Genomic DNA, 20,405 nt, shown 5'->3' on the forward strand with positions numbered 1-20,405 from the left:
GTTATTCAATCTTATAGATAATAGATCTTAATTCATAAAATGCTTATGATCATATTTGTTTATTGAACTATATTTTATCAATATTTCTCAAAAAATAAAACAGGAAACTGTTTCAAGTTTGGAAATAATTTGTGGAATAATGCTGATTACTACAATATACTGATAACAGTGGACATGTATAAAAAAGGTAGCAAGTTAAAAGAAAGATGTGAAGAGGCAAACATTCAACATAGATCTATTTATTTGGAATTGTATCCAAAGAAGCCAATGCATTTCATGAGTAAGACCTCGTTCACATGGGTGTACAGATGTTCCATACATCCCCGTATGGGTAGTCCAACCATTCATGTCAATTTGACAGCCACACACACACACACACACACACACGTTAATTTGGGAGCAGCAACTATGTCCATGTGGCCCAATTGACAGGATTGGGACTACAGCAATGGGAATGCATGGGAATACCTGTGTAACCCCCGAGTAGGCAATTATGGCCCCTGCACTATGCTAAAGTATGTGTCAATGAGGCTAAAATCACACCCCTGTCTTCAGGGCTAGAAATCATTATTACATTTTTTTGTAAAAATAATACCAAAATCATCTCAAAACATAAAAAAAAAAAATACATTGTTTTAAAAAAATGAAACCATAAAGAAATTGCAAAAGAGATCAAAATTTAACAAAAGAAAAACAAAAACGTAAACATCTCATAGATATTTATGTAATTCTAAAGAATTGGGAATATGTATCTAATCATCTATAATATTTATATACTGTATATATATATATATATATATATATATATATAAGGAGGTAATAAACCAGGTACGTTTACCACTGTAATTTAATAAATTGGACACAGCTGGTCTACACTAGACTAGTTTATTCAACCTCAAAGTTGAAATGTATCTGAAAATTGCCTTTAATGCAAAATTATAAGATAGACACCTCACAAATTTGAATAATATGTACAGTCATAATGAGGGCTTCTATTTCCTCCTTCTTAGCTCTTGTACACACGGTCGGACATTCTGACGGAAAATGTCTGATCGGACCGTGTTGTCGGATAATCCGACCGTGTGTGGGCTCCATCAGACTGTTTCCGTCGGAATATCCGACCGGCAAAGTTTTAGAGCTGGGCTATAAAATTTTCTGACATGATCCGATCCGACTTTGTCCGATTGTTTGTAGAGAATTCCGATCGGACAAAGTGCCACGCATGCTCAGATTAAATTCCTAGACCAAAGCTATTGGCTACTAGCCTGAACTTAGTCCCGTCGTAACGTACTAACGTCATCACGTTACAAACGATCGGATTTTCCGACAACTTTGTCCGACCGTGTGCATGCAACACCAGTTTCGGACAAAATCCGTCGGACAAAATCTGACGGATTTTGTTGTCGGAATGTCCGATCGTGTGTACAAGGGCTAAGACTTTTAATAAGTGTTTTGTTATATATTTGATAACTGCAAAAAAATACCTGTTTATCCTGCTAGAAATCTAGTGATCTGATAACTTCCTGCACCTTCTGCCTCTACTGCACTCAGTTCTCAGATATTTCTATGGACTACAAAACCCCTCCCCCTGTGTTATGGGAGAAGTGCTCTGTAGTTCTAACATACTTTCTGTTCTTGGGTGACGAAGCTGCTCCTCCATAGATACAGTGTAATGCGTAAGCACTGTCACCCCCTGACAGGAAGTGTATGCAGGCAGGATCTCCAGGTGAAAATAAAGGGGGGGAAAAAGCTTGAAATAAGAAAATTAATTCAGACACCATACTTGTATGCTGCAATATATAATTTTTTTTAACTGGGTTACGTATCACCCTCTAGTGTGCGCTAGAAGTTAGTGTAGGCAAATATAGTTGAGCTCAGGGCAAGCCTGGAATGGAATTTGGGTCAGGGTTCATTAAAGTTCAGGGCTGGATGACCCATCATGACAGTTCTCTAGTGCCTCCCCCTGGGCTAGAAGATTAGAGAATAACCTAGAACTCGAGGGCAGGGGTTAGGAGGAGCTGCTATGCATATTTATGAGGCTTTAGCCAATCCCTAGTATTATCTCATAAATAGCCATGGGCCATGCCAGCAGTGCAGCCATATGGAAGATGGACATGTTGATGAGGCTGTCAGTGGCTCTTGAGGCAAACTCCCTAGTCAGGGGGGGGGGTCCTGCCACAGCCCGGGGCTCGAGCGATGGAAGAATCCTGCTAAAACACAAGGGAGGAGGTCTTCGTGGAGGCATGGGAGCAAGAGAGGACAGAGTGAGCAGTGCAACACTGTGGGGGGGACTTGCTAAGGGGGGGGGGGGGGGGTCTGCCACATGTAGCCAGTCTCCCTCAAAGACAGTGGTGTGCTTAAGTCTTCTGTCCTTTCCCTGAGAGCTGCAGCCAGGAGGGCTGGCGGGGCCTGAAGTGGTGGTGATGGGATCAGTGACCACACAGGAATTTTCAGAGAAAATTGCAAGCTGTGTCACTTCATTTGTGCTACTCTTAAGGGACTGTGAGTTCCTTCCTGTAATGGGCCATTCCTAAACTGACGAGGAGACTGTCAAGTATTTTTTATGGATTTTTGGTTGATATTCTGTCTCTAGCATTTAAAATACACATATGATGGGGGTGTGATCTGGACAGTGATGGTGTAGGAACGCGTGTGAGCTGAGCTCTGCTCTCGGTACATCTTGTTATAGCCATCCTGTGTGCCCACCGTTGATTTACAGCACATCTGAAGGCTTGGATCCCCTGCACTAAATGTTTTCGCCGAAGAGGAACACCATGGCCTCCTCATCGCTTGATAGGTATCGGCGGCAGGACCGGGACCACGATGTGCAAGATGGTGATCCTGCAGCCTCTGTCACGGAGCATGTCGCGGCTGACAACGCCAAGGTACTAGAAGCTATATCCACATGCCAATCCACCCTGACCTCCAAAACCAAAGAGATTAAGGTGGATATATCGCTAATTAGGCAGGATATGACTAAAAGAGGGACTGGGTCAGGGAGGTCAGGGAGACTGAAACCTGAATCAGTGAAGTGGAGGACACTCTGTACCCCCTGCAGCACTCACAGGAGGAAATGCAGCGCCAGATTCAGCAGCTTGCCCAAAAGCAAGATGATCTAGAAAATAGAGCCCGCAGATCAAGTCTTAGATTCATTGGACTCCCAGAGGGCTCCGAGTGCTCTGACCCTGCTACCTTTTTGGAAAAACTCCTGACAACAACCTATGGCAGGGAAGCCTTCTCCGCCACATTTGTGGTTGAGCGCTTCCATCGAATGCCCGCACGCCAACCACCTGAGGGAGCACCGCCACGTACTTTTATAGCGAATCTATTAAACTACCGGGATCGAGACGCCATACTCTGCCTGACACGAGACAAGGGGAACATCTCGTTCCAGAATGGGCACATATCGGTCTTCCCCGACTTCTCAGCGGGGTCCAGAAACAGCGGTCTCGCTTTGTGAAAGTCAAACGTGCCTTAGGGCGCATCATTTGAAATACGCCATGTTATTCCTGGCCCAGCTCTGCATTGTGGGAGATGACAGAGCCTACTTTTTTGAAGACCCGGTGCTAGCCTCGGCCTGTCTGGATCAGCGAGATGTGGAGAGAAACCGTCCAGCCCGTGAGTGACCATCGCACGCCACCTGTAAGTATATACTTCTATACCTGGCTCCCTTATAGACACTTACCATGCCCAGTGCATCGAACTTGGAACTGCATATGCAGGTTTTTTCTTTCTCCTTTTTTTATGTGTTTCTCTGTACACCTCCCCTGCCCCGACCAACCTCCGCTGGACTTTTGTCACAGAATGCTCTTCAACTGCATATTCGAAGGCTCGGATCCCCATTATGTGTTTGTCAGTACCATTGGCCATGTGACTATTATCATGTTGGACACCACAATATGTGACTTCACCAGCTGGTGACCTATTATTCCAATACTACACTCATTTAGTAGAATATTCCTGGGACTATTTGCTGGAACGTAAGGGGCAGAGGGAACTTTGCTCCTTTTTATTATGGACTTTTAATTTTGTCTTGTTACCGTGAGTGAGCTCACAGTTCTTGTTAATCACCGCACGAACACCAATAAACTGAGCATAAGGCACAAGTCCTACCGCTGGGTTCTTCTCCAGTGAATGTTCGCCTCCTTAGTTAGTTGGTTATTGGGCACCCCTGATCACAGGAAACCCATCTGGGTGTCAGGAGTGCTGACGCACATCTGTCTAATCTTATAACTAGTTCAATGTTGAGACAGATCTGCAATAGTTATGGGTACTATGCTCCAGCTAGGTTCGGGCAGCTGAGAGCTGGGAGGGGGGAAATGGGACTATACATGTTTTGGTTATTATTACCTGTTTGTAGTGTAATATGGTGCATGAGTTATAAATATGTACGGTACAATCTGGGGTTTAGACAATCTGCGATGTATACCCATCTTTGCTGTGTGTGGATAATCATGCCCTGGGGACCAATCCACCTCCTCCTGCGCAAAATTTCCTGTCAACTACTCTATGGCCACTATAAAATTCTTGACCTGGAATGTCAGTGGTATCCGGGACAAACGCACAGCAATGTTTGGCTGTCTCAAATCCTACAGGGCAGACATTGTTGTTTTAGTAGAGACACATGTCATTGGTCAACTCCAACTTGCACTTAAATGCCCATGGATAGGGTGAACGTACCACGCCACTCATACTTCCTACTCCCGTGGCGTATCTATCCTAATAGCCAAAACAACTCAATTTGGAATTATTTCGATACACTCAGATCCCCAGGGCAGGAATATATTTCTGCATTGTACTTTATATGGTAAGCAATATCGTATTCTAGCCTACTGCATTCCCCCGCCCTATCATTCTAAGGTTGTTACTGAGGGGTTCCTGTACATGGCCCAGCATCCTACAATCCCCTCCATTTGGCTTGGAGACTTTAATATGGTCCTAAACCCAGTTAAAGACAGGCTACAACCTAACCAGACTGCACAGTCACCAAATAATACCCAGCTGAGCCGCACATTTGCGGAATTTTCACTAACGGACACATGGCGCTTCAAACACCCAGACACTCAAGCATACTCATGTTTCTCGGCGACACACTCCTGCATGTCCCGAATAGATTTTATTATGATCTCGGATGTCCTGCTTCCTCGGCTTGAGGATGCGGGCTATCATACTAGATCCCTGTCTGATTACGCTCCATGTTGGACCTCTATACACCTGGCTCATCAAGCTGGTCCCAGATCCTGGCGCTTTCACCCATTTTGGCCGTCTGCCCTGACTGATCGGGAGGACATGCAGAAGGAGTGGCAGTTCTTCTTCAATACAAACAGAGACAATGCGTCCATGGGCCAGGTCTGGGAAGCTTTCAAATTACATGTTCGTTCTACTCTCTCCAGACGCATTCATAGATTAAAGACTTCCTCCAAGCTAGTACTCCAACAAGCCTCTATGAAGCTGGAGTCAGTGACTGACACATTTATGTCTGACCCCACACCCGAAAACGCCTTGGCGATTAAATCTCAAACGCGCATAGTCGACCAATTGCATTATGAAAAGGATAAGCAAAAGCTCTTCTTCTCAAGACAGCGAGTGTTTGAGCAGGGCGAACGGGCTGGAAGGCTTTTAGCATACTTGGCCCACCAGGACTCTCCCTAATGGATACACAAGGCACACCTATAACCGATCCATCGGCGGTGGCAGCGACATTTCATACATACCACAACAATTTATACTCCTCCCAAGCCACTGGCACTGAGCTTGAGACCCAGTCTTTCCTGTAGACTGTACCTCTCCCCCAGTTATCTGAAACTCACTGACCTTAAGGCCCCCCTCACTGAGGATGAAATTGCCCTGGCAATAGCATCCCTGGCACCAGCTAAAGCCCCAGACCAGGATGGCATACCATTAGACTTCTATGCAACTTACTCGGAGGTAATGATCCCTGAACTTATGAAGCTGTATAATTACATATTTGAGTCTGAAACCCTTTCCAACGCTCTATGGCAAGCAGTGATTATCATACTCCCTAAACCAGGCAAAAACCCTCATTATCCTGATTCCTACCGCCCAAACACATGCATGTGGATGTGCGTGTGCGCGGGAATGTGCGCGCACATGTGCATGCATGTGTGCGTATTTATATATATATACATCTCTCCTTATATACTATACTTACATTTATTTCCCATCGGGATTTTTTTTTATATATGCGCAACCGTGCGCATATATACACATATAGTTATATACACGTTTATAGTTTTTTTTTTTGTTTTTTTTGTTTTTCTTTCCCTCTTCTTCCTTTCTTCTTCGACCCGGCACTTTATATTCAGCCCCAGTGTTTCCCTTCAATTTTAACCATTCACTACCTCTCTTACTTTTCCTGACAGGGATTTCCCAGGGAGGTCTTTTTGGGATCTCCTCTGGCCCTAACAATCATAGACGATTAATGGTACATCTGTGCTGTGCTACGTTGCCTGTTCCTTCTCTCTCCCTCCCTTGACAAGCCTTAAACACTGGCAAAATCAGCTATCTATGTGAGATCATCCACAGCTTTTGGTTTTAATTAACAAGAATTTTAGGATACATCTAATTGTTGTCACAAGCTATGTGAGTACCACCTGTAATCCGTCTTGCAATTTATTGTCATGTCTTATCACATACCTGTTTGGCTGCCTCTATGTCCTAACATTCTGCCATCTGTCATTCAATAAATTCCCTGTGTATATGTTGTATCTATACCCCTGAAGAAGGAGACTCTGTACTAGCTCCGAAACACATAGGATGACTTTACCTACATTGACTTTGTATAGGCTTGTGCTACTTACATTGTTATATATATCTCCACAATACATGTATCCAGATATTTTATATATATATATATATATATATATATATATATATATATATATATATATATATATATATATATTGTATTCTATTCTCTTTTTACGCAATAAATAAATTGATTGTTTTCTAATTTTGTTGTACATGCCATTAAAATACACCCTTAAGGGGTTCCTACCCTACACTCCCCCATACAGGTATTATTCAGAGGTGGGGGGGTAGGGGGGCTTTCAACAGTTGGGGCCTTTTTCTATCCCACCACAGACAGATCTGGGAGATATTGCTCAAGATAACGAACGCTGACATCCCAGACATTGACCTATGGGCCTATAAGGGGATACTATACCTGTATCACGTAATCACCCCGCTCGGAGTACGAGATTTCCAATCACCGAAGGACGAGTTTGAGCTGCCCTCCCATATGTTATTCCAATATCTACAGATAAGGCATGCCCTCCAAACTCAATTTGCAGACGGCTTCCCAAACCCACAAACTTTATCCCTAGTAGATGTGATTATAGGCGCAAACCCTTCTAAACTGATATCAATTATACAATATTCTGAGAACCCGTTCTGTGTCACGGATCATTGATACCACTGGAATCAGGTGGGAGGAAGACATAGGCCCCATAGAAGAGTCAGACTGGGACGAGATATTGGAAAACACCAAAAGGGCCTCTCAAGCTATCCGAGCGCTTGACCCAACTATACATTATTCAGGAGTCATACCTAAACCCAATGAGAATTATCAAATATCACCCAAACTACAGCCCACTGTGTCCCGGGTGTGCTGGTCAACCATGTACATTCTATCACCTAATGTGGTCCTTCCCAGTGATCCAAATTTACTGGGCACAAATTGTCAAATTTCTACATGATCACACGGGTTCACCTCTGCAGCTAGACCCGAAGCCCTGTATACTGGGCTTACTTCCAGATGTTACGATTGACACGTTTCTAGCTACCTTCATGCATGAAACCCTTTTTAGTGCATGGAAGCTCGTGGCCCGGTACTGGATGCGATCCACACCTCCTACACTTCAGACATGGGTTGAGGAAATAAATCTTAATTTGCCATATAAAAAAGTAATTTATCAGCATCAGGGATGTCCCACCAAATATAATAAGGTCTGCGATAGGTGGCTTGACAGCCCAGACACATGTACCGAGTAGGCCGGCACCTCTAACCACATACCGAGGGATAAAGACTACCTCACGTTACCAGTGAGTATTGCACTAGACTGAAAACGAATAAATGGTTACATGAGTATTCGGGGCAGGATGGTGGGTCACGTCCAGATAAATCAACAGCAACAAAGAGTTATCATGTCATGTATGATAGTTAAATATGGCAATTTATTTGGTGATGTTTACTTGATATCCTTCTATTGAACCACATGATTTGTACTGTACCTATACGGCTTGTATTTCTTTACCTACAAATAAACCTGTTTTTTCTTTTAAAAAAAAAAACATATGATAAAAAAAATTATAGACCCTTCATTTCTTTGTAAGTGGGCAAACTTACAAAATCTGCAGGGGATCAAATAATATTTCCACCCACTGTATATAGGAAGTTGTCCCCGAAGTTGTTGAAGTCAAGTGGGCATCCCTCCTCCCATCCCTATCCAAGTTATTAACCCTCTAATAAATAACAAAAACAAAGTCAAGGACTGTCCTCTGGCTCAGAGTGCTTGTGAAGATTTGGTGTGCCTGGCTGTGCAGGAGTGGGTGATGCCTGTTCATCTGCAGGCTGCAGCGGGTGTGTGCTACAGTTAAGATATGCTTTGAAGGGAATTTAGTTGTAAGAGAAATACAGGGGCACCATTGCTGTCCTTCTTCTGGCTTTAGTATCCCTAGAGTTACTGAACTGAAACAAGCATGCAGATTACAAAGTCAAAACTCCAGGACTGCATAGTTGTTCCAGGTCAGTGCCCCAGAAAACCATTGAAACACCAAGAAAACATTCAACTGGCATTGACAGGAGCAGAGGTCAGAAAGAAAGCCTCTGCAATTTCCTTTGTACAAATTTAAATATCTTCCGCAGCCTATCAAAAAGTTATCATTTAATAATGCTCCATACAATAAAGACTACATTATATGTACATTGATATTACACAAGTAAGTGGTAAAAAATAGCTTATTCTTTACTGCTTTTTTCCCAGGTACAAATGCAGCTTCTCAAGTCTGTGATGTCAATGTAATCAACCCAAGCAATGCTGTCTGGATCAACAACTCCTTTACCTACTCTACTGCACTAACCCCTCTTATACATGATGTCACCCCAAAGAGAGGAGGAACCGCTGGGGGGACCAGACTCACCATCACTGGATCTCTGTTTGGGTATCAATTGTTCTCTTTTCTACTGGCTATCAGTGCAAACTGCCTGCTGCTACTGCTAGTTTTTCAGTATTTAACAAGTCAAGAATTATAAGTTTAATTCAGCAGTGTCCAATATCTGGTAGAGGCTGAGCTGATGATAGGGCTTTTCTAATGCCTCCCGTCCAATGCCCCCTGGAGATGGTGACAGGGTGTGTAGCAGTCACAGTCTAGGGACGAGTCCATGATTGCCTGGGCTCAGAGAAAGTGAGTTTATTGATACTAGTCATTATTTAAATACATATAATGACAAAATAGAAGTACTGTAGGGGAGGGACATTTCTTATAGGCAGAAAATTTTACTTTCCCTCACAGGCTGCAAAATACAGTATGTACAGTTTCTACTACACTTCTGGTGTTGTACACAGTACATAACTTTGTTGTATGTATACAATGACAATAAAGTCTCTATCTATCTATCTATCTATCTATCTATCTAATAAAGTAAATGTATAGTCATCAACATTTTTCTTTCCTTTCTAGCAATGATGCCTCACAGATCACTATCACAATAGCACAGACCCCGTGCATTGTTCAATCAGCCAACAGCACACAGATTGTTTGCATTACCGCAGCCCATTCCCCTTCACAAAAAGCCAAAGTGCGGGTGAACATTGAAGGCCAAGGAGTAGCTCTAATGGTAAGATTTTACATGAACCATCATCATGTCGTTATTATTGATAACATCTACCAGCAATAGAGCATAACACATCTGTAAATGAGAGACTCACTATTAAATAATAAACTATTCATGGCAATGTTCTTATGAGTGCACTGTGGAGGAAAGGGGATCATGAAAAAAAGTGAGCCCTCTAGAGCCATGGATCTAGTAGTGCATGAAGTCTTTATATCCAGATACTTGGAAATCAAATCTGTATTAATGTTATCATATTGTTGTTGTTACATGCCTCATTCTTAGATCAGTAAATAGAAAAGGTGGTAGCTCATAAGTTGAATGGAGCAACCCTCTACATATACAGAATACAAATGGTCCCCTATAGGGATGAGCTTGATTTTCGGGTCGAACATCGAGTGTTCGCCCATTCACCGAAGAGTGAACATTATGGGGCATTCACGGCAAATTCGAGCGCCGCCGAATGCCCCATAATGCACTGCGAGATCGCAGTGCATTGCTGTATTATGATTCACCAAAGCATGCTTTGTCCAATCAGAGTACCCTCTGTTAAGAGAGCCATAATTGGGCAATCATGGCTCAAGGGGACTAAGTCCATGCCCCACCCTATATAAGGCTGCTTACACGGTGGCCGTGTGTAGTGTTGTTGGTGTGGACAGAGAGATAGCTTGATTTAGATTAAGCAGGCAGGTTATTCAGTTAGTGGCAGTGTATTTGAGATATATATATATATATATATATATATATATATATATATATATATATATATATACATATATATGTAACTGGAGCCAAGTTTGCTCCAGTTACGAGGAGGGAGGGGATGATGAGGTCACTGACTATACTTGGATGCATGTAAGAATAGAGGAGGAGGAGGCAGAGGAGGCACAACTCAAATGAGGAAGGATGTCTCTAGGGGACAACTTAAGGGAAGCCACCCTATTGCATCACACCTCAGAGCTCCGCAGGTACAAGGCGCTGCTGACTCCCTGCTGACTTTTAAAAGTTCCTTGGTGTGGGCCTTTTTTAACACATGTGCAGAAGATTGCACTGTTGCTGTTTGCAACCTATGTCTGAAGCAGATTAAGCATGGCCAGAACAGCAGCCGCTTGGACACCACATGCTTGACCAGACACATAACGACCTGCCATGCAGTCCGTTGGCAACAGCACTTGAAAGACCCACATAAAAGAAAAGGGCAGACTTCTCCTTGCTCCTCATCTAGGATCTCCAACCTTACTATACCTTCACTCCTCTCAAAAACCTGCACTGAGAGGAATGAAGGTATAGGTGTCCCAAGTACTTGCAGACAATCTGCTAGCAGTACACCACCATCTGATCTTAGCAGGAAAATTTCCCTTCCCCAGTTGCTGAACTGTAAAAAGAAATTTGGTCCCAGCCATCCACATGCTCAGCGTCTAAATGCTAGCTTGGCCAAATTGCTAGCACTGCTGCCTTTTCAGTTGGTAGACTCTACCCCCTTTCGTGAATTTGTGGAATGTGCTGTACCTCAGTGGCAGGTTCCAAAATGCCATTTCTTTTCACGGAAGGCCTTTCCGGCTCTCTACCGTCATGTGGAAGGCATTGTTTTGGCCTTGTTGGACATTGCGGTCACCAGTAAGGTGCATATTACCGCTGACTCATGGTCCAGCAGGAATGGGCAGGGACGATACCTTCCTTCACAGCACACTGGGTAACTAGGCTGGCAGGGACGTTACCTTCCTTCACAGCACACTGGGTAACTCTGCTGGCAGCTGGGAAGGATGCAGTACAGGGTTCAGTGTTGTTGGAGCTTATTCCACCACCACGCTTCCAAAATGCTAGTGGTGATTCTGTCGCAGCTCCCTCCTCCACCCCCTCCTCTTCTTGTTCCTTTATAGCTTCTTCTGCAGATCTGTCCTCTGAATCAGCGGTGTTCTGTAAGCATTCAAGGGGCTACGCAAGCAGTCAGGCAAAAAGATGCCATGCAGTGCTTGAGTTGGTCTGCTTAGGGGACAGAAGCCACACTGGGACAGAGATTCTGTCAGCTCTGCAGCGGCAGGCTCAGAGGTGGTTGACGCCATGCCAGCTTCAGCCAGGAATGGTTGTATGCAATAATGGCACCAACCTTCTACCCGACAGGGACACTTGACCCATGTTCTATGTTTGCCACATGTCCTGAATTTGGTGGTGCAGCAGTTCTTGAGCAGGTACCCAGGTTTACAGGATCTCCTGATGCAGGCCAGAAAAGTCTGTGGTCATTTCTGCCAGTCATACAATGCCAGTGCTCAGCTGACTGACATTCAAAGAGAATGTAACCTGCCCACCAACCGCTTCATTTGTGACATGCCCACCAGGTGGAACTCAACGTTGGCAATGCTGCAGTGGCTGCACACACAGCAGAGGGCCATCAATGAATACCTGTGTGAGTACCTGTGCACCAGGACAAGGTCAGGGGAGCTTGGCTTCTTTTCACCATGCCAGTGGCTACTGATCAAGGGTGCATGCACTGTCCTGTCACCATTTGAGGAGGCCACAAGGATGGTGAGCAGCAACAATGCATGCATCAGTGACACTGTCCCTCTAGTCTTCCTGTTGGAGCACACACTTCGTGGAATCATGGGCAGGGCACTTGAGGCAGAACAGTGGGAGGAAGAGGAGGACATCCTTACCTCTCAAGACCCCCTTTATCTAGATAGCATTCCTGCAGGCCCACCAAACATACAGGAAGAAGAGGAGGATTGCATCAGCATGGATGTTGAGGATAACACTCAGCAGCAGTCTTCAAGGGCTGGTTTCAAGTCCCCAGAAACCCAATGAGCTGTACGTGGCTGGGAAGAGGTAGTTACGGATCACGTGATCCTTAGTGACCCAGAGGATTCCGAATTGAATGCCTCTGCAAACTTGCGCTTCATGGCCTCCCTGATTCTACAAAGCCTGCAAAAGGACCCTAGGATTCGTGGTATCAAGGAGAGGGATTGCTACTGGCTGGCAACCCTTCTTGGTCCACATTACAAGGGTAAAGTTACAGAACTCACCCTGCCTTCACACAGGGAGCAGAGGATAAAATATCTTCAGGAGGCCTTGAAAAAAGGGTTGTGCAATGCATTTCCAGACCCTGGGAGGTTCCAGTTTCCTGGTGCTGGACAAAGTGTTGCTGAGGCTTTGTTCAATCAGAGGAAGAGTGATGGAGAAGGTGGCCAGCTGACCAATGCCTTTAAACAATTTTTCAGTTCTCTGTGCCAATGTCTGATCAGTTCAAGCAACCATCGCCAGTGTCTGCATTACATGGTGCAGGAATATATAGGGGCAAGAGCAGACTTGGAGACCTTTCCAACAGAGCATCCACTGCATTACTGGGTCTTGAGGTTGGACCACTAATCAGAACTTGCTCAATATGCAATTGAGCTACTGGCCTGTCCTGCATCCAGCATGCTTTCTGAACGAACATTCAGTGCTGCTGGAGGGTTTGTAATGGATCAAAGAGTGCGCCTGTCCACAGACTCCGTTTTATAGGCTCACATTCATAAAAATGAATCAGTCTTTGATCAGCAGCTATCAAGCACCTGATGCTGATATAACTGATTGAATTTGCTGTGGATGTGGAATCTCTTGAAGACTGCCTATGCTGACTATCCTATTCCTCCTCAATCTAGCTTCCAACAATATTTTTGGTTTAGGGCACCACCCAAGGCCCCATTCTTCTGCCCCTGTTTAACAGGGGCATGTAATTAAAATTTTTGATCTAATATTTAACAGCAGGGCCCGTTCCTGCAGCCAACAAGAGTATCTGTGAGGGGTTACAGTGTTGTGGCACCACCACCACCACCCAAGGCCCAATTTTTCTACCACTGTTTAACAGGGGCATGTAATTACAATTCTTGATATAATATTTCACAGCAGGGCCTGTTCCTACGCCCACCAAGTTTAACTGTGAGGGCTTAAATTGTTTTGATACCATCAACACCTAAGGCTCAATTTTCTGCAGAGTATATAGGGCAGGCCGTATATATATATATATATATATATATATACTGCTGTTTTTTTTTTTTATTTGGGTTCGGGGTGCCAGAAGAACCAAATAAGGGCCATTATATTGTTAAAATGACGTCTGTTAATTTTAAGACCATGTTTTACCCCATGTTACCACAACAAATGGTAATACACTCCTCACTCAGTCTTGTGTCTCTTGTGTGGACATATAGTAAGGAAAATCTCCCCAGTAGGGCATAGATAAGATAAAAAAAATAAAAAAAAACTTGACTCTATCCCAAACTACAAAAAAAATTTGAGCTAAGTATGACTGTACTTATCCAACGCCCAGGTACATATATTTATCTTCCATGCACTCCCCTGACACTTTCAATGGTTTTACATACACTTTAAAGCGGTAGTAAACCCGCAATTTTTTATTTATTTTTTTAACACCTGCAAAGCAAAAGGCATAATGATCTAGTATGCACCGCATACTAGCTCATTATGAAATACTTACCTTAGAACGAGGCCCCGACATCTGGCCCGATCCACGCCGAGGGAGCTGACATGCTCCCTCTGCGTTTCTTCCGGGTATCGCGGCTCCGGCGCTGTGAGTGGCCGGAGCCGCGATATCGTCACTCCCGCGCATGCGCGCGGGAGATTTCATTCCGGCCGGTCGGCCACTGCCGGATTTTCAGGCTGAGAATCCCCTTGTGCGCATGCGCCGCTGCAGTCAGCGGCGCATACCGAGGGGAATATCTCCTAAACCGTACAGGTTTAGGAGATATTTTTTTTACCTACAGGTAAGCCTTATTATAGGCTTTCCTGTAGGTAAAAGTTAAAAAATTGAGTATACAACCACTTTAAGTTTGCTAGTATTTGTTAAAATGTGATGATCATAGAAAAAATATTGTATAATTTCTTGAAAATGAAAATGGACATTTAACTGGCTTCCATTGGCAACATTTCTGCAGTTCCTGTATACTAGTGCAGGCATGAAGGCAAAAAATTGCAAACTTACTTATAAATGTTGATTTTTATCTAGAATTCTTCTTAAAAATATGTTTACACTGTACTACACTACACTAGCACTACAATACGAACACATGCAGCCAAAGAAAAATGTGACAGTTTCTTTTTAATGGACTTTTATAAGTTTTATCTTCCCAAAGAAAATATCCCACTTTTCAGTCACGCTTTATTCACGCCATCAGTTTTCAGCAGCACCTATATTTGCAAGCAACCATTTTTAAGGATTTTTAAGGATGAAGTACATAAAGGGAATATCAAAACAGTGTCAAATATTGCACTAGTTTTATGTTGCCCTCTTTTACTTTTAGAATAGTGATCATTAACTTGTGAACTGCCTGACTTTTTCGCCTCATCACCTATACTCATTGTTAGTGTATTTTATGTATGGCCCAAGACCATTCCTTATGTGCGGCCCAGGAAGGTCAAAAAGACACCCCTGTACTATTGTTTTAAATCGGTGAAACAATTTTATTATTTACATGGTAGACTCTAACATAGTAAGAGTTAAAAGCCCAATTCCAGTAACATAATTTAACTGTCAAAGGTGAAAGCATGGATTTGTGGGTGCAGGCCAGAGGTTATTCAGAGACTTGAGGATGTCTCTATTGGACCTTTTGTGAGGATAAATTATGGAACCAGAGTAGTCCATGTGCCTTTCTCCAGTAGAGTAGAAGCACTCCTATGACCAAAGAAATTAACTTCTTTGTTCCTGATGAGCTGATTTCACTTCTTGTCCATGTCACTGGGACCTGAAGGCTTGGAGACTTTCTCAGAAAGTGAAGGTAAATTTCCTCTACAGAGCAGTAAAAATAGATATTCAAACTATTCCCTGTGCTGTCCAAAAATAAATTGGTTTTGGCTTGGATAGTTGTTAGATAAATAGATCAGACCTAAAAGAGGGTTAGTTGTGAAGAACAGGGGAACAGAGGGATTTAGTTGCAAAAGAGAGACAATGGAGAGCTTGATAACCTATAAGGTTCTGCCGACCTAATTTAAAATGTTGGTTTATAGGTTTCTTTTTCATAAAATAGAGTTTACGTTACTGTATCATATGATTTCCATTTTTGTCTGTTTCAGGACAATTCTGACTTTTTCTACATTGATGTTTGGTCCTCTGTATACACCTGGGGAGGAGAATCTCCCCCAGATGAAGGTTCAATGGCTGTTATCACTGAAGGACAGACTATCCTACTGGACCAAAGCACTCCAGTGCTGAAGATGCTGCTGATTCAAGGTAGGGTCAAGCCAGTATTCTAACTTCCATCATGCTGTTTATTACGTCCTGGTAGACTTCACATTTTTGATTTGGGCCATTTATTAAGGATTTGTATATAAAATATGCTTTACCCGTAGCTAATAGGGTATATATAGACAGTATCCCTGTGGAAAAGAGTAGGATGCTAGCGGAATTGAGTTGGGTGCTGTAGCTGCTGACAATTTGTTCTGGACAAAGCAGTTTATAGACCTTCACAGACTAATCTTATAAAAAAGTGGGTGCAGCTTATCAAAATAGAAGCCAAATACAATCTGTTCTAGAATTTCAACCATCCAAGCCATGCCCTCAAAATGTTTCACCCACAGCAGGGATTAACCATGAGAATCCCTCTGATTATACCCTGAAGATATTGGGGTCATGGCTTTGAGTGGGAGTGAGCAGTGGGCTGTCAATGCAATAAACCTTGCCTGGAATTGTACATCTTTTTTGTGCGGCCCGTTGGACTACGGTGGAGCAAGAACAGACCCCAGGGCCTTGACAACTGGCTGATGGCAGGGAATTGAGGAGGTTACAGGATGGCATGTGAATAGTGAAAGAGGTTGGTTTGATCTAGAATTTTAGCTTTTGGATTTCAAATAATGAGTTTTATGTTATGGTGGGTCAGTCTCATAAACATTAATTGTCTGCATTACCCAATATCAACCTATGCAATATCAATGACAAGTCTATTGCATGTGTATGCCAAGAGTGGCAAAGGGGTTAGCACACCCACCGGGCAGCACTAGGGTTATTATCGGGTTGAATCCAAACCATGGCACTACCTGTCTGGAGTTTTCATGTTCTCTCTGTGCCTGTGTGGGCTTCCTCTATTCATATCCCTTGAAATTTTCCACATTTTGTCATGTTACAACTAAAACGTAAATGTATTTTATTGGGATTTTATGTGATAGACCAACACAAAGTGGCACAGAATTGTGAAGTGGAAGGAAAATGATGAATGGGTTTCAACATTTTTTACAAATATCTGAAAAGTGTGGAGTACATTTGTATCCAGCCCCCTATAAGGCCCGTACACATGATAAAAAAATTGGAAGTAAAATTTAGTCCGAAGGACGATCTACCAGATGGCTTTACCCCATGGCTATGTAAGAGCAAGGGACAACACAGCAGGGGAAAACAGCGGCAGAAGAACGGCTTTTTTTTTATTAGCGGATAAACAGCAGTGCAGAAGAACACAGGAGCGGGAGAAGATGGCAGTGGCAGGAGAGACTGCTAAGGAAGAAGATGGCAGATGGAGGAGACAGTGGCAGAAGAATATTGTGGTGGGAGAGACAACAGCAGGAGAAGATGGCGGTGGGAGAAGACAGCTCGGGGAAGAAGACGACTCAGAGCTATTTTACAATAAAGGACTTGTCAAAAACCGGCTATTGTTTTTTTTAAATTTCACTGCTTTTTTGATGAGTGGATAGGGTTACAATGTGCCCGATACCCATTCACATGGGGGGGGGGCAGAATTTGGGGGCCCCCTTGTTAAATGGGGCCTCCAGATTCTGATAAGCCCCCTGTCCACAGACCCCAACAACCGTCGGTCAGGGTTGTTGGGAAGAGGCCCTTGTCCCCATCAACATGGGGACAAGGTGCTATGGGGATACCCCAAAGAACCCTCCCCATGTTGAGGTCATGTGGCCTGGTATGGTTCAGGAGGGGGGGCACTCGCTCACCCCCCCCCCTTTCCTGGCCTGCCAGGCTGCTTGCTCAGATAAGGGTCTGGTATGGATTTTGAGGGGGAACTCCACACCAATTTTTTTTAAACAGTTTTTGGGTATATTTTTCTTAATTTGGTGCTAAATGCCACATTTAGTTGACATTTCAAGCATGCCATTTCATTTAGTTGACATTAAAATAATTAGTAGAACCCTGCTTTGGAGCAGGGTGCTTTTTTGGGGGGTCTTTTCTTCCCCCTCCCCCCATTACACTTTCTACTCAAGGACTTGTACAACCAAATACTTTTGTATGCAATTAGATTTAATACAGATTTGGAGGGGTATGAATTGTTTACAATTATAAAATATGTATTTCAAGTCTGCAAAAGTCAAACAAAGCAAAATACAAGCAACTTTTTATTTCAACATTAGTATAAACATTTGTTACATGAATGTACTTGGGCCAAACAAAAAAAAGTCATGGAAATTATGCTCCAGCATTTGACAATAGTTAGAAGGGCCCTGCTCAAAAGAGCTTACAATCTAAAAGGATAGGACAATAAAAATTAGACACAAACAAATCAAATTAGAAAAGCAGGGATACAAATCAAGCTAATAACAAATATGACTAAGCTTTTTTGTGATCAGAAGTCCTCGCCCCAAACCCTAAAAAAGTTACATGGCAGAATTATAAGCAAAAAAATAAAATACAAAAGACAGAGCACAAACTACATTGACTGCGTGTGTGTGTCAATGTAGTTTGTGCTCTGTCTTTTGTATTTTCTTCCTTTTTATCTCAAACATTACATAGCAGTTGTAAGTCCAAAATATGAAATTTAGAAGCAATCAAACAGCCTTAGTTGGGTTTGCAGGGTTAGGAATTATGCACCCCCCCCCCCAAACCCACATCTATTTGTAACTCAATATACACACTACAAAGAAAAAATCAGGCCTGTTCTTAGGCCAAACAGCCGCCACAAATTCAGGCCTTGAAATTTGAAATAGTAACGCACGGGGGGAGAGTCGGGGCGGGTTTAGATGAGGGTTGAATTTAGGATGGATAGTGTGATAGGGGAAGAGGATAATTATTATTTTTTCTTTGTTGTTTTTGTTTTTATTTTTATCCACCTCTGTATGAAGGTAAGGTGGTATGAGAGTAGGAAGTTGGAGGAGGAGAGGGATAGAAGGGATGAGTGTGTAAAGGTCACGTGTAATCCCCTAGGGGAACACCTAGGTAGGTGGTGTGTAGGGGGGGGATGGATGGGTGAGCGGAGGGGGGAGAGGGGGGTGGGGGGGAAAAAAGGTTCAAAAAAGATTGGAAAACCACAAGAGTGTTAAAGTTGAAGTTGACATAGTTCGCACACAAATATCAACTCAAAAGGAAGGTATGGGACTCATTACACAAATAGTAAGGTACTTTGTAAGAATTTTCACTTTAAGTGAGAGTAGAGTGAGCACAAGAGGAATGAAACACTATAGGGGTTTTCTGTTGGTAACTTATGTGTTTGTACTTTGGTAATTTTTCACAAATTTTGTTATTTTGTTTATGTTAAGTAATGCAGGATAAAATACTTAATATGGCCTCTTGGAATGTCAGAGGCATGGGTAGCCCAGTTAAAAGAGCGGCAGTTTTCTCTATGCTGGAGAGATATGGGACCGGACTGGCCTGCCTGCAAGAGAGACACAATTAACTAAAGCAACAACACCGCAACTTAAAAAAATCGGAGGTACCAGGTTCAGTATCACTCTACTCACACATCCTATTCGAGAGGAGTGAGTGTGATAATAGGAACCGGGGTGAGATTCTCCTGCAGGCAGGCTAGTATTGATGAATTGGGTCGCTACGTTTTTTTGTATTGCACCTTGGAGGGTAGATTGTATGTTCTGGTGGGAGTTTATATACCGCCCCCGTTTAAAATGGAGGTGCTGTACAGACTTATGGACTTTTTGGTGGATAAAGAGGATGTATCAGTCATAATAATGGGAGACTTCAATGAAGTACTTGACAGTCGGATAGATAGATTCCCTATTAAGACCCAAGGGGCAGGGACAACGAGATTAAGTCAATTCCTGAAGGAGATTGGATTAATGGATATGTGGAGGGTGGGGAATGCGGACGTTAAGCAATATTCTTGCTTCTCGAGTTCGTATTCAACACTCTTCAGGATAGACTTGGCTTTAGGGAATGAAGAAGCATTACAAAGTTTGAGAAAGATCGAGTATATGCCCAGAGGGCTATCGGACCACTCGCCTTTTTATAATAGCAGTGAGTATTGGTAGGTGTCATGAACCAGATGTGACCAGAACTGTGTGACTGCGACAAGTGAACCAGACACAAATAAGTGAAGGTAAATTTATTAAGCAAACGCATATAAATGTGAACACACCATCAATACGAACTAAGTGAACAAACCAAACAACCAAACAGTGAAGATAAGCAAATAAACCAGTATATGTAACAAAAGGGAGTACCAGAATCGTAGTCAAGCCAGGCCGGGGTCATAAATAGGAGGTCAGCAGATGGGGGGACAAGGAGAAAGGGAACAGGTACAGGAGGCAGGATGCAGGGATCAGGTATCAGGTATCAGGTATCAGGTATCAGGTATCAGGTATCAAACAGGCTGCAGGTCAGGGCTCAAGGACAATA

The 20,405-nt window shown here is 43.2% G+C and overlaps 1 protein-coding gene across 1 annotated transcript in view; it reads left to right on the plus strand.

The window, feature by feature from the left end:
- The window catches only part of PKHD1L1 (PKHD1 like 1), a 309,471-nt gene that overhangs the window by 161,975 nt on the left and 127,091 nt on the right, over window positions 1–20,405 (plus strand). The window contains exons 42-44 of the mRNA XM_077493225.1: window positions 9,006–9,183; window positions 9,703–9,859; window positions 15,917–16,073. Coding sequence (XP_077349351.1) covers window positions 9,006–9,183; window positions 9,703–9,859; window positions 15,917–16,073 — 492 coding nt within the window. The remainder of the gene's footprint in view (window positions 1–9,005; window positions 9,184–9,702; window positions 9,860–15,916; window positions 16,074–20,405) is intronic.

The sequence above is a fragment of the Lithobates pipiens genome, unplaced genomic scaffold, assembly GCF_037356315.1.
Source record: "Lithobates pipiens isolate NorthernLeopardFrog02 unplaced genomic scaffold, aLitPip1_a1.2 Scaffold_19, whole genome shotgun sequence".
Lineage (NCBI taxonomy): Eukaryota > Metazoa > Chordata > Amphibia > Anura > Ranidae > Lithobates > Lithobates pipiens.